This window comes from Podarcis raffonei, chromosome 17 (genome assembly GCF_027172205.1).
Source record: "Podarcis raffonei isolate rPodRaf1 chromosome 17, rPodRaf1.pri, whole genome shotgun sequence".
In the NCBI taxonomy this organism is placed as follows: domain Eukaryota; kingdom Metazoa; phylum Chordata; class Lepidosauria; order Squamata; family Lacertidae; genus Podarcis; species Podarcis raffonei.
In genome coordinates, this window is record NC_070618.1 from 7,733,967 (window position 1) to 7,749,255 (window position 15,289).

A 15,289-nucleotide genomic window follows, 5' to 3' on the forward strand; every position below is an offset into this window, starting at 1 on the left:
GGAAGGCCAGAATATGGATCATGATAACCTGTGTGAATGTTCACTGTAACTGCAAATGTTGACATTGAAGGAGAAGGTGATGATGGATATTTCCTAGACTCCTCCTAGAATTCTTCTGGGAAACTTAATCTGACCCTACTGAAAACAATGTGCTTTATTCATGCATATATTTACACTTTCCACACCAATTAGAGTAAATTAAATCAGAGTCCCCGCTTATTCTTTATTCCTTAAATTTTGGATTATGATATAAAAAGAGTTTAATGCTTTGATTTCTTTTTATCCATCACCTTTACATTTCCCAGATTTCTGCTTCTTTTTTCTTTTCAGGTTCCCATTGTTGCATTAACGGCAACAGCAAGCCCTTCTGTCAGAGAGGACATCATAAACTGTCTGAACCTTAAGACTCCCCAGGTCACATGTACCAGCTTTGACCGGCCTAATTTATACTTAGAAGTAGTAAGGAAAACTGGAAATATCATCGTGGACATACAGCAGTTCCTTGTTAAAAAAGACAAGTTAGTGTGTTTTGTCCCTCCTTCGCCCACAAATTTTGTGTTCCAAGGTTACCGCTGGAAAGAAACGTTTATAAATATTTATTTAAATTTATTTATTTTTTTAATAAAGGCTCTTCTACTCCAATAACACTTTCCCCCAACTTCTGAAATGTGTTGATAGTCCACAACAGTAGATCAGTATCTTCCCCCCAAGTTTATTATGAGATTAATAGAGCCAGTATTCGAGGAGAAAATCTACAAGAAAGATTTGTCACAAGGCTAACGTATTTTCTTTGTTCGTTCCTTGGATATCCTAATGATCTATGTCACATGCAGATGCTTTCTTCTTCTTTAAATTCTTAGATTTAATTATGAGTTTGAAGGCCCCGCTATTGTTTACTGCCCATCAAGGAAGACAACTGAACAGGTAGCTGCAGAGCTGTCAAAATTAAACATTGTTTGTGGAACATACCATGCTGGCATGGGAGTCGCAGCAAGGCGAGACATCCACCACAAATTCATGAGAGATGAAATTCAGGTATGAAGGAAATGCTGTTTGCTTGTCATAAGATGCTATGTGGTTGTATTTTGTGGGATATACAGGGGGAAATTAGGAGGAAGCACCCTATGTCCCAAGGTCCCACCTCCCACTTTCCTTCCAAGCTCAGCAGCCACAATCCAGCATAAGTTAGCTCTGACTGTGTCCCAGTGACATCAATAAGAATTAAACTGGTTGCAACTAAGGTTGTGATTCCGTGCACACTTAACCTGGGAGTGAATCCAATTGAATTCAGCAATACCTCTGACCAGTGGCAGAGGAACCTGGGGCAGGACGCCCAGCCCGGTGACGCACACGCGACATCCATACGTAGGCTGCCCTGGGTGCCACTCGGGGGGGGGGGGTTTGACAAAATGGCCTTCCTCAGTATGGGTGCCACTCACGCGAGGTGGCCATATGGGCTGCCGCTCGTGCGCGGCGCCCTGTACGGTTGCTGTGCGAGCGGCGCCCATACTGACTGCGTGCACCCTCAACTGCTCTACAGCTGGGGGGAGGCAGGGGCCATCTTGTCACACACACACACCCCAGAGTGGCACCTGGGGCGGCCCCCCCCACTTTGTAAGCCCCTGCCTCTGACTATATGTTCATAGGATTTGGCTGCATGGCTTGTTCTATTGCTTTAAACTGGACTTTCAGGTAGTACCTTTTACTGGGCTGTGCCCAATATAGCTCCAGTTTGGCTACAGTGGTACCTCAGGTTAAGTACTTAATTCGTTCCGGAGGTCCCTTCTTAACCTGAAACTGTTCTTAACCTGAAGCACCACTTTAGCTAATGGGGCCTCCTGCTGCTGCCGCGCCGCCAGAGCCCGATTTCTGTTCTCATCCTGAAGCAAAGTTCTTAACCTGAAGCACTATTTCTGGGTTAGCGGAGTGTGTAACCTGAAGCGTATGTGACCTGAAGCGTATGTAACCCGAGGTACTACTGTACTTTGATTTCACTGCCTTTAATGAGTGCTTTGCAACTGGAGACATAGCCATAGCATATACTTTATGTAGCTGGACACATTAAACTGTTGTAAGCACATCAAATTTTTTCCATGCATCAATATTAAAGTGGAGTTAAAAACTGATATGGTGGTTATTTTTCAGTGTATAGTAGCGACTGTAGCTTTTGGAATGGGCATCAATAAAGCAGACATCCGGACAATTATTCATTATGGAGCACCAAAGGAAATGGAATCGTATTATCAGGAAATTGGAAGGGCTGGTCGTGATGGGCTCCCTGCCTCTTGCTATGTATTATGGACGCCAGCTGACATGAGTTTCAACAGGTAACCAATACTACTGGCCTACCATGCTTTCCTCTCTCCTCATGTGCTTACAAGGAGGAGTTTGGAAGCTTTTGCTTCTGATTTCAGAGAACCACATTTTAACTTGCCAGCCCAGTCTTAAACTGTTATTGTTTAAAATGTTATTAATGTTTGCTGGAGGAGACTCTTGAAAGTCCCATGGACTACAAGAAGATCAAACCTATCCATTCTTAAGGAAATCAGCCCTGAGTGCTCACTGGAAGGACAGATCCTGAAGCTGAGACTCCAATACTTTGGCCACCTCATGGGAAGAGAAGACTCCCTGGAAATGTCCCTGATGTTGGGAAAGATGGAGGGCACAAGGAGAAGGGGACGACAGAGGACGAGATGGTTGGACAGTGTTCTTGAAGCTACAAACATGAGTCTGACCAAACTGCGGGAGGCAGTGGAAGACAGGAGTGCCTGGCGTGCTCTGGTCCATGGGGTCACAAAGAGTCGGACACGACTAAACGACTAAACAACAACAACAACAATGTTTACCCATGGTTTGTCTTAACAAGCCAGTTTCATAACCCAGTGTTTGAATGTAACCTTTTTCAAACAAACCATAGTTAAGATCAACCACAGTTTGCTGGGTTTGGGCAACACAAAAAGCTACTGTTGGTCCAAACAATCTTTTATTGTAAATCTTTTTGGGATGCTTCTGAGAGTGTGAAACGATATATAAATATAACAAACAAACGAAAAAAGGTAAAGGATCCCTGACAGTTGAGTCCAGTCGCAGACGACTGGGGTTGTGGCGCTCATCTCGCTTTATAGGCTGAGGGAGCCGGCGTTTGTCTGCAGACAGCTTCCGGGTCATGTGGCCAGCATGACTAAGCCGCTTCTGGCGAAACCAGAGCAGCGCACAGAAACGCCGTTTACCTTCCTGCTGGAAGTGGTACCTATTTATCTACTTGCACTTTTAGGTGCTTTCGAACTGCTAGGTTGGCAGGAGCTGGGACCGAGCAATGGGAGCTCACCCCGTCGCGGGGATTCGAACCGCCAACCTTCTGATCGGCAAGCCCAAGGGGCTCAGTGGTTTAGACCCGTGCTAACTAACTTTCAAGCAAAAGCCTCTGAACTCCTGATGGGCACCGAAGAACATGGAGTATGCAAGAGCTCAAGGCTCACTGCATCTTGTTTTTGTTACTCTAAACTCTGGTTTAGTGTGATGTCTGAACACGACCATTGAGGTAGTCGGTGGAACTCAGTGTAGCATTAAGTGGGATATGCACATGAGGAATGAGGTCTGCTGACACCCCCCCGTTCATCCCTCACATGTCCCCTAAACCTGTTCTGGGATTCACCCCCCCAACCCCCAGAGCATATTTAGGGAGTGCGTGGGAGGAGGAGAGAGAGGGGAGTCCTGTTGGGCAAGTGGGCCTAATTCCACACACACACACAACACATAGTTGAATCCCACCCAGTGTATGTGAAATACTTCATATGCTTGAGATGTGTTATAAAATTGTGATATCATTGTTTTTAATGTTACTTTGCCCAGTCAGACTGCAGTTTCTGTCTATGGTGTCAGTCTGTTTTATATAGACAGAATACAGTGGTACATCAGGTTAAGTACTTAATTCGTTCTGGAGGTCCATACTTAACCTGAAACTGTTCTTAACTAGAAGCACAACTTTAGCTAATGGGGCCTCCTGCTGCTGCCGTGCCGCCGGAGCCCGATTTCTGTTCTCATCCTGAAGCAAAGTTCTTAACCTGAAGCACTATTTCTGGGTTAGCAGAGTCTGTAACCTGAAGCGTATGTAACCTGAGGTACCAACTGTATCTGCATATAACTAGAGAAATCGTGACAACATGGCAATATATGGACGATGACAATATGAAATTTCAGTGTGCATTTCCTCGCTCTTCATTTCTTGCTCCGTTTATAGCTATGACCGATTTATATTGCATGAAAAGTATGTGTGTAGGATGTTTGTGCAAATTTTATATTTTCTTGGAAGGTGACAGGGAGATAATGAACGTTTCATCTCTAAATTTCTTCTTCTCCCTCCCACTTTTTTTTTAAGACACCTACTCAGTGAGATACGTAATGATAAATTTCGCCTGTACAAACTGAAGATGATGGCAAAGATTGAGAAATACCTCAGCTTGAATAGCTGCAGGAGAAAGTACGTGTTATACTTTATATTTTAGCAAGTAACAATCAGGAGCTGTCAACACAGGTCAATGAAAATCTTTCAAAGTTTTGAAAAGTGCCGCTTGCATTCTGGTACATTTTTGTATTTGCACCTTGAAGCTCATACTTTGAAAAAAATATAGATGCCCGTCTCGGGATGATTCAAGCAAGATAAATTAGCTCCCAGGTGAACCAATTAATGATGGTGATTTCTGCTCATTGTTTTCTTCAATGAATTTAACATGTAAATTCTTGTTCTTTTATTTAATTCCCAATGTTCTCTTGGGTAGAATCATTTTGTCACATTTCGAAGACAAACAACTCCGAAAGGCCTCATCGGGTATCATGGGAACAGAAAAATGTTGCGATAATTGCAGATCCAGGTAAATGTTCCTCCCAAAAGATTAAAGGTTTGGAACTGTCTTCCCACAGCTTAAATGACAAGCAGCAATAAGTCTCTAATGGCTCTCTGTTAATGAAGTTTTCTTCAAATGTTGTTACTTTTAGGGTAAACGGTACAAGATGCCATCCTGCAATTCTCAATCAAAAGCTGACTCTCAGGATTATGGCTTTAGTTTCAAATTTAAAATCCATCCTTAAAAAGCCAAGTAATAAAAATGAAAAGGTCTTCTTTGAATTTATGTCGGAGAACGACTGTGGGCACTGAGCTCAAGTTGTGAAGGCAAATATTACTGTATTTTTTGCTCTATGAGACTCACTTTTTCCCTCCTAAAAAGTAAGGGGAAATGTGTGTGCGTCTTATGGAGCGAATGCAGGCTGCGCAGCTATCCCAGAAGCCAGAACAGCAAGAGGGATTGCTGCTTTCGCTGTGCAGCGATCCCTCTTGCTGTTCTGGCTTCTGGGATTCAGAATATTTTTTTTCTTGTTTTCCTCCTCCAAAAACTAGGTGTGTCGTGGTCTGGTGCGTCTTATAGAACAAAAAATATGGTAAATCTTATATCCTAAATTCCTTGGCCTAACCAGGGCCTCTTCCATAGTTCATGGTTGACCAGCCTGCACTGGCAAAGGCCACATCTGGACACTAGTCAGGTGGGCCTGCAGGCCTGGTAATATGACACAAAGACAGGCTTATACTCCTGCTTGTCCGTTCCCCCACACCCCGGCCTCCTGCAGCATGGCCTTAGACTAGAGGCACAACTGCAGCCAGGGATCTAAGGAGAAGGAGCTGTTTACTGTACTCTTGTGCACACCCAAGCATCACTAGCTCATACTTCGGACTTGATTTATGGCTGATGTGCAATAAAGGTTGGCTCCCCTGCCTTGCTTAATGCCTGTGTTTTAATTGCTGTTCTTTCCCCACCCTCCCCAGCCATCCATATTTACAGTGGAACCTCGGGTTGCGAACGTGATCTGTGCGGGAGGCACGTTCGCAACCCGCAGCGTCGCATCTGTGCATGCATGTGACGTGCTTCTGTGCATGCACAAAGTGTGATTTAGCGTTTATGCGCATGCGCGAGCGCCGAAACCCGGAAGTAACCCGTTCCAGTACTTCTGGGTTAGGCGCAGTCCATAACCCGAAAACACGCAACCCGCAGCGTTCACAACCCGAGCTATGACTGTATAAATAAAATTGTATACAGTGGTACCTCGGGTTGAGTACTTAATCCGTTCCAGAAGTCCGTACTTAACCTGAAACTGTTCTTAACCTGAAGCACCACTTTAACTAATGGGGCCTCCTGCTGCCGCTGCGCCACCAGAGCCCGATTTCTGTTCTCATCCTGAAGCAAAGTTCTTAACCCGAGGTACTATTTCTGGGTTAGCAGAGTCTGTAACCTGAAGCGTATGTAACCTGAAGCATATGTAACCCGAGGTACCACTGTAGTGGTGGAGAAGCTACACAGAGAGCTGAACCTCTTTGTTTTGCTTTATTTGCTCGGTCATGTAGCTTGAACGGTAGGAATATTATAGTTTAAGACACAATGCAAATGCTCTAAGGATTCGCATCATGGCAACAGATTGCCTGACTGTATTCTTGCATGCCCCGTTTTAGCAAGTACCGTATTTTTCGCACCATTGGACGCACCGGACAATAGGACGCACCTTGTTTTAGAGGGGGGGAAACAAGAAGAAAAAAATCTCCCCCTCTCTGCCCAGCGCCCCTTCCGCGAAGCGGCAGGAGGCGTTGCGCAGAGAGGGGGAGAATTTCCCCCTTTTCTTTCCCCCCTCTAAAACAAGGTGCCCTTTAAGGTGCGTTCAGTCGCCTTCAGGCGGCTACCTCAGAAGCCTGGAGAGGGGTGGGCGCGCAGCGACCCCTCTGCTCTCCAGGCTTCAGGTTCCTTTCGACCTGCTCCTTGGGGCTGGCGGGGGGAAGCCCACCACCAGCCCCAAAGAGCAGGTTGGGGAGAAGCGGAAAGGCGCGCAGCGGAGAGGCTGCTGCCATAGTTGCGCGTCACCTCTCCAGCTGGGAGAGGGTCGCGGGGCTACTGCTTATTTAGCCCCGCGCGCGCTCTCCGGCTGGAGAGGTGACGCGCGGCTATAGAGGCTCCTGCCACAGCCGCGGGTCACCTCTCCAGCCAGGAGAGGGTAAGCGGGGCTTCTTTAGCCCCGTGCGCGCTCTCCCGGTTGGAGAGGTGACGCGCGGCTATAGAGGCTCCTGCCATTGCCGCGCATCACCTCTCCAGCTGGGAGAGGGTCGCGGAGGGCTTCTTTAGCCCCGCGCACGCTCTCCCGGCTGGAGAGATGACGCGCGGCTATGGCTTCTTCGCTCCATAGGACGCACACACATTTCCCCTTCATTTTTGAAGGGGGAAAAGTGCGTCTTATAGAGCGAAAAATACGGTACTTTCCCCGTCCCTAGAAATCTATGGACTTTACGCCCACCCACCCCTGTTCTACAGCAGAATCTGAAGCTTGCCTGTGTGGTCTAAGGCGAGTTGTGGAGAAGGGATGGAAGTTCCTTGTGGAGCAAGGATGACAACGCCTCTGCTCACATCTCCATTGCTGTAGTGATTCCTCTTTTCAAACCCTGTTGGTTCACACCTGAGCCACAGACCTGAGCACTCGTGGCATGCGGGATGTGACGCTGGCCATTCCTATGAGGTGATCGGCATTATGATTGGGGGGGGGCTTACATTCCAGGAACACAGCTTTATGTACAAAGGTGCTGCATCCATTTCGCTGAGTGCCAGTTAGCGGAGACATGGGAGATTGAGGGAAGCGAGGGCAAACCAGCAGTCAGGGATGATGGGAGTTGTAGTCCAGCAACAGCTGGGCACCCAAGTTTGAGAAACCTAGAGCAGGCTTCCTCAAACTTGGCCCTCCAGATGTTTTGAGACTACAATTCCCATCATCCCTGACCACTGGCCCTGTTAACTAGGGATGATGGGAGTTGTAGTCCCAAAACATCTGGTGGGCCAAGTTTGAGGACGCCTGGCCTAGAGCAAGAAGAAGAAGAAGAGTTTGGATTTGATATCCCGCTTTATCACTACCCAAAGGAGTCTCAAAGCGGCTAACAATCTCCTTTCCCTTCCTCCCCCACAACAAACACTCTGTGAGGTGAGTGGGGCTGAGAGACTTCAGAGAAGTGTGACTAGCCCAAGGTCACTCAGCAGCTGCATGTGGAGGAGCGGAGACGCGAACCTGGTTCCCCAGATTACGAGTCTACCGCTCTTAACCACTACACCACACTGGCAAGGGTGGTTAACTGGTGACTGGCCCGATATTGCTGGACTACAGTTCCCATCATGCCTCACCATTGGCTGTCCTGGCTGTACTGATGGGAGTTGCAGACCAGTGACATCTGGAGGGCCACAGGTTCCCCACCAGAATTTGCTCTCTCTGTGTGCTCTCATGGCACGCACACACTTTTTGACCTCTTGTTGTTGTTTTATACATATTACACAAACCTTACTTTTGTTCCTGTGCTTTTAGGAACATTCAACGTACTCCTGTGGTCAATACAGAAGAGAGTTTGCAGGATTTCGGCCGGCAAGCATACCAGTTGATGTCTGCAGTATGTGCCTTAAACGAGAGGTTTGGCATGGGTGTCCCAGTCCTGTTTCTCAGAGGATCTGTAAGTGTTACAGCTTATGGGGTGGTTTGTTAACAGCTCTTTAATCCTCTTGGCTGTCTGTGTGTGTAGGAGGGAAGGAGGGAGAGGTGCTTTTCCTGTGCCTTCTGGTTCTCATTGAAGACCGTCCCAAACTTGAAGAAAAGGAAGCTCTGTTCTTTTGTACAGAAACTGAAAGGCTATGAATTTGTTTTTAAGAGACAGTGTGTAGACTTCTAATTGTTTGCTTATTACATCCAGATATCGCTTCAAACCTTTTCTTTTTAAACCTTTTAATGCAACAGGAGTTAAAAACAAATCTGTTAGAAACACATTCCTTGATAGAAATGTGTAGGAAGAAAGGTCTGAATCTTAACTGGCTGATGTGCAGCACTTTGGGAGGAAAGACTTACCATATTTTTCCATGTATAAGACTAGGGTTTTCCCCCTAATAAACAATGTCCAAAATTTGGGGGCATCTTATACACGGATAGATCTTCCCCCATTTTTTAAAATCAGAGTCCCCAAAAATAGGGGGGGGGCGTCTTATACATGGGGGTGTCTTATAGACAGAAAAATTCGGTAATTTCTCGCTTTAACGGTGATGCATTTGTGAAGCTTATGTGTGCTTTGCTGGGGACCATGTGTCATGTAGGAGAGCTGCTTTTGTGTAGTGGTTAGAGCGTGAGCTGCGGGCCAAGAATTCCCTGGTTCAAATCTCAGCTGTAGGTCCCTAAAAGCAAGCCACGCTTTCTGCCTCAGCTTGACCACCTGTAACTTCAATATAATAAAGGCCAGTTTATTTAGCAGCAGAATGAAGTGGTAAAGCTATTCCTGGACTGAACTAGTTCAGGCTGCAGTTCAGGATGTTAAATCCCTTCTGTGGGGGGAAATACACCCTGCGGGCAAAAAACCCCCAAACCAATAATAACATGTCAATATAGGCAGGTTTGGTATGTTTTAGGGGAAATATTACCATAGGAGGGATAATGTAGTTACTCTAAGTCCCAGGAGCTGTTTGAAAAAGTCTGTTAAACTGTTATTCAGCACTTCTCAACACTTTTTAGAGTTTGCTCATTTGACTTACCAATCTATCAGGGTTTCGAAATACTGCTACAGTCATACCTCGGGTTGAATATGCTTCATGTTGAGTGTGTTCGAGTTGCACTCCGCAGCAACCCGGAAGTAACGGAGCGCATTACTTCTGGGTTTCGCCGCTTGCGCATGCGCAGACGCTCAAAATGACATCACACGCATGTGCAGAAGCGGCGAAAAGCGACGCGTGCAGGCGTGCCGTCGCTAAATACGTTTGCTTCTGGATGCGAACGGGGCTCCGAAACGGATCCCGTTCGTATCCAGAGGTACCACTGTATTGAAATGGATGAGAAAGTAAAACTGTTAGTTGCATAAACTATATGGCAGGGATGTCAAACTCCTAAGAGACTGCAATCTACTCCCAGAATAAAAAATTGGTAGTTGTCTACCCATGGGGGGGGGGGAGTTCAGAGTTGTTGAACTTTTTTGGGGGGGGTACGCCTAAGCTGTTTTGGGGGGGGGCAGGTCATAAATCACTTAGCAACAAATCAAACGAGCAGCGATAACTCCGTCTTCTGTTTTACCTATCCTGCGTGAATGAAGGACAGAGCGAGGGGGCTACAGTTCTACAGTTATTTTTCTACTGTGGACAAAAATGAGTCCGCGACCGACAGCTATCACCCGGGGGTCGACCTGTCGATCGCGGTCGACCGGTTGGACATCCCTGCTGTATGGGGTCCATTCTATCCCCACAGTTTTTCGAAATAGGAAAACATTAGCATTTTGATTGTCTTATAAATTCTGTTTTTACTTGGTTACACCAGTTCAAGAGGACTGGAGTGGATTTTAACTGTGTGTTTTTTTCTAAAAAGCATTTCATTGCTGAGAGTGGGGGTTTGGACACTAATTACAAACGACTGCAAGGGTGCCTTGGATCCTAGGTACATTTTATGTGGCCGGGGTGGGGGGAGTTGTGCTTCCAGTTGGCTTTATCTTGACACGAGAGTTAAGAGCATAAGAGCAGCTTCCTGGATCAGGCCAATGGTCCATATAGTCCAGCATCTTGTTCTTCCAGTGGCCAACGAGATGCCTCTGGGAAACTTGGAAGCAGAACCCATGCACAGCAACCTTCTCGCCCCTTGCAGTTTCCAGTGCTTAACTGTCTCTACTTCTGCCACCTACTCAATCTGGAAGACCAGACTGTACGCTGCTGTTTTAGTTTTCTGTGGACTGCAGAAAGTTCAGCAGCAAACCAGAAAATGCCTTAGGAGGGGCCCTCAAAAGATTATATGCAGTTAACATTTGTACACTTGAGTTTAGAATGCATCAGAAAATTTCCCATCACTTGCACTAAGGGGCTTCTTTTATTGACTTCTTGCGACAGGTGTCTGTGTTCTCTAATTGTTCTTGATAATTTTCAGAGCTTGTTGTGAAAGCTGAATGTTAATTCTAATCAAGTTTGGTTCTGGTTGTAAAGCTTAATTCAGCAGCTTTTTGGGTTTAAAAGTGTTTACGGTTGGAAATACCTTTTACCAATTGCGCCCTATGAATATTCATTGTTTACCTTATACAACATTCACCCATAGTTTATGAAGAGTTGTGTTATCTCAGTTTTGTTCAGCCTAGTAGACTCTTTTGGTAACAATATGCACAGGTGTGCTCCTAGACAGGTTTCAGGTGGGTCACAAGAGAGATCAGATTTCACCTGTTGTTTGAAATTTGAGTCAGTCTTCCGTGGTGAACAAGTCCTCCTGGGAATCTTCAAATTAAGAAGTTGCCTTGAATGAAATCTTATACTACCCCTGTTAAAACAAAGAAAAGTGCGGAACTTTAAAATATAGCGGCTGATGTTATTTTGATGCTTGTTAGACTTCAGCAATATTTTTTTCTTGCATTTTAATCTCAAGATTGATTGTTTATTTAAGGGATCTGTGGTTGACCCTTCCAGGGTCTCACAAAAAAGTTAGTTTAAAACATGGTAAAGATTAAAATATGAAATAAGGTCACGGGGAACAGCTTAATAGAAAAAAACAGCAACTAAAAACCACTAGACGCCTAAACAAACACGACAGACTTGAGATGGCACTTAAAAATAATCCCTGCTGCTATCTCCTAACCAAGGCTGAAAATAAGAGTCTCAGACTCTGTGTTAAACGGCGCTGAGCACCAATGTCAATGCAACAACACTGTATTCCTATAATTAGGTTTGCAGTGTGGGTGAGATTTCATGCTCCAAAAGTGAGGAGATGTGGGGAAGCATGTCTAATCTCATGCCGGTTTTGCATTTGTACCAGCCTCCCGAACACCATGAGATAATCTCCAGCAAAAGTGCCTTACTGAAAAGTGTGACTTGGGTTTTTCAGAAGAAACCTACCGTATTTTTCGCTCTATAAGACGCATGAGACCACAAGACGCACCTAGTTTTTGGAGGAGGAAAACAAGAAAAATAATATTCTGAATCTCAGAAGCCAGAACAGCAAGAGGGATCGCTGCGCAGCGAAAGCAGCAATCCCTCTTGCTGTTCTGGCTTCTGTGATAGCTGCGCAGCGTGCATTGCTCCATAAGACGCACACACATTTCCCCTTACTTTTTAGGAGGGAAAAAGTGAGTCTTATAGAACAAAAAATACGGTATATACTTGTATTTGTTGAACATTCATCCTGATTCATTTGTACAACGGGAAGCTATGCAGCATCCGCTGCTTATTGATCAATGATTCTGATATGTTTACAGGGAGGTTATACAACAAGGTGTTAAGTAATGGTTATCCTGCTCTTTCCAGTGCATTTTCTTATTCCTTTCCTTACTGCAAAAAGTTCATTTTTCAAAAGTTACTCTGTTCAACAAGAAGATTATATCCACTTAAATTGCACAATCTGAATTTGTTGGCGTGTGATTGAACCCCACCCACAAGACAGCAACAGTCTGGAAGTGGACATAGTAATCCTATAGTGAATCACCTGTTTTTCAATAAAAAAATGATATGTGTGGATGGAAATAAGCTTGCAGTCACATACAGTCTGATAAGGTGTTACTATGTGTTTTCCCCACCCCAGTACAATCCCAGTAGAATGGTTTCCTCCTGCACAATGCAGCCATGCTGAAAAGAGCTGTCTTTACATAAGTAGAGCTGGGAAGTATATCAATATATTGTCCAAAACCCATTTGGAGTCCATATTGTGATGTTGGTTTCGTAATTTTTGACCTGGCAATATATTGCAAATCAAGGTGTGTGCACGCACACATTATGCAAAAAACACAATGCAGGGAAAACCGTGAAGCAAGCCAACGCTTCTCTTGTTAACTCTGCTGGCTCAGCTTTCTTCTGCCTCCTGCAGGGGCAGCAAATCATAAGAGTAGGTGCTGGCAAAAATCACGATACAGGAAAAACCATGCAGCCATCCAATGCTCTATCCTTATTTCGGACATTGCCATATATTGGTATATCGCTATGTTTATCTGGTGACATAGCTCAGTGTTGAAAACCAGATATCGCCCAGCCATTTATGTGAGCATCTTCTACTTGAGAACGATGTGAAGGTACCATATTTTTCGCTCTATAAGACGCACCAGCCCACAAGGCACACCTAGTTTTTGGAGGAGGAAAACAAGAAAAAAATTATTCTGAATCTCAGAAGCCAGAACAACAAGAGGGATTGCTGCGCAGCGAAATCAGCGATCCCTCTTGCTGTTCTGGCTTCTGGGGTAGCTGCGCAGCCTGCATTCGCTCCATAAGATGCACACACATTTCCCCTTACTTTTTAGGAGGGGGAAAGTGAGTCTTATAGAGCAAAAAATACAGTACTTCTGAAGTAGTGGTCCTCTGCAGGAATGGGAAGTCCAGGGAACATCTGAAACGGTTCTTCAGATTTAGTTGTATTTCTGGCTTCTTCCTTTTTTAATTTCAGTATTCTGAACGCCTCCCAGAACAATACCGAAGTCATCCTCTCTTCGGAAGTGGGAAGGACTGGCCAGAGAACTGGTGGAAGTCACTAGGCCGGCAACTGATCTTAGAGGGCTTTCTTATAGAGGTTTCTGGCCAACGCAAATTTACAACCAAGTGCAAGCTGACGCAGACGGTAAGTTTGCAACTAAAGAAGGTGCTCTATTGATTGATTGTTTTGGCAGCACCATATTGAGCCATAGTTTGTTTCGTCTGTCTCAGGGTAAAGACTGGCTCTGTAAAGCAAGAAAGGAGTCGGGACAGAAGCTTCTGCTTCAGCCTAATGAAGAACTGAACTTAAGGAAGTCTCCTTTAAGGTAACCATGGCCTGTCTGAGTACTGAAGTTAACAATGCTTATTTGTGTAAGTGCTTTCAGGCTGCCAAACATTAGGTCTGGATCATTTTGAAAGCTCACCTGTTGAAATGGAACATTGTTTTGTTTTGTTTTGTTTTCATTTAAAAAATGGAAGCTTTTTCATAATACAATAAAAAACTTATCTAAATGAAAATAGAAAGAAAGAAAGAGAAAGAAAGAAAGAAAATACAAAGTTCTCTCTCAAAGGTAGATCTTAACCCTTGTCTCACACAGAAAGGGATGGACCCTCCCAGCTTTCACCTGGGAGCTTCAAAATGGAACTCTATTATAATAAATAAAAATATTTTATTTATTTTATTTTATTTTAGTTTTTTATTCTATTTTAATTGGAATATTATGCTTGGATATCTTAATTGGATGTTTTTATTGGAAAATTAATAAAAGTGATTTTAAATAACAAAAACAAAATGGAACTCTATTATTGGTAAGCTAAAGGTAAAGGGACCCCTGACCATTAGGTCCAGTCGTGGCCGACTCTGGGGTTCCGGCGCTCATCTCACTTTACTAACCGAGGGAGCCGGCGTACAGCTTCTGGGTCATGTGGCCAGCATGATTAAGCCACTTCTGGCGAACCAGAGCAGTGCACGGAAACGCCGTTTACCTTCCCACCGGAGCAGTACCTATTTATCCACTTGCACTTTGACGTGCTTTCAAACTGCTAGGTTGGCAGGAGCAGGGACCGAGCAACAGGAGTTCACCCCGTTATGGGGATTCGAACCGCCAACCTTCTGATCGGCAAGTCCTAGGCTCTGTGGGTTAAAACACAGCGCCACCCGTGCCCCTCTATTGTTGGTACTGGTGTAGAAAAAGGACAAAGGCTAGTGCGGCCTTGTGCAGTCTCATGACCCTAAACTAGCGGGTACCAGCATAACACTCATGGGCGCACACATATCCGCAGAGGCCTTTATTGGCAGCCACAGAATTTCTGCCCCCCTCTAAAGTTGAGCTTGAATGGAGTTTTCTGTTACTCCAGGTAGTAGGTTATGTTGTGTGTGGTACCCACGACGGTTTCTCTGGTTTTCAAATGTGACCACGATTTAAGGTTGCCATCTCCCACTTTAAACCTTTCTGTGCTGATTGTTCAAATTGAGTCCTCTGTTTGATATTACAAAATAAGGGCATGTGTCATTGTTTGTTTTGTTCAGGTTTGTATGGCAGGGGAAAGGTATTGCAATTGTCTTCTAGAATGTAAGGATTAACCTTACTATTAGAGCAAAGTGGTGAAGAAAAAAATATGGCAGGTTGGTGGCAGACAGGGAAAAGTGGTTAGGTTTCGCGGGATATGGTGATATACTGCAGGAGTGCCTCAGTTTTCAGAGAGCTGAACTCCACTGCCTTAGAGATTGGCCTGAAAGTAAATAGAAGCTGCACTTTGAAATCATTAACATTTGTGACTTTGCATTCTGCAAAAGCACCGTATTTTTTGCTCTATAAGAC

At 44.9% G+C, this 15,289-nt stretch overlaps 1 protein-coding gene across 2 annotated transcripts in view; it reads left to right on the forward strand.

Annotated features, from left to right (window-relative positions):
• The window catches only part of WRN (WRN RecQ like helicase), a 66,432-nt gene that overhangs the window by 29,951 nt on the left and 21,192 nt on the right, over positions 1 to 15,289 (forward strand). For both annotated transcript variants that reach the window (XM_053370413.1, XM_053370414.1), the window contains 8 exons: positions 331 to 518; positions 861 to 1,035; positions 2,146 to 2,327; positions 4,379 to 4,480; positions 4,779 to 4,871; positions 8,380 to 8,521; positions 13,441 to 13,611; positions 13,698 to 13,792. In XM_053370413.1, coding sequence (XP_053226388.1) covers positions 331 to 518; positions 861 to 1,035; positions 2,146 to 2,327; positions 4,379 to 4,480; positions 4,779 to 4,871; positions 8,380 to 8,521; positions 13,441 to 13,611; positions 13,698 to 13,792 — 1,148 coding nt within the window. The remainder of the gene's footprint in view (positions 1 to 330; positions 519 to 860; positions 1,036 to 2,145; positions 2,328 to 4,378; positions 4,481 to 4,778; positions 4,872 to 8,379; positions 8,522 to 13,440; positions 13,612 to 13,697; positions 13,793 to 15,289) is intronic.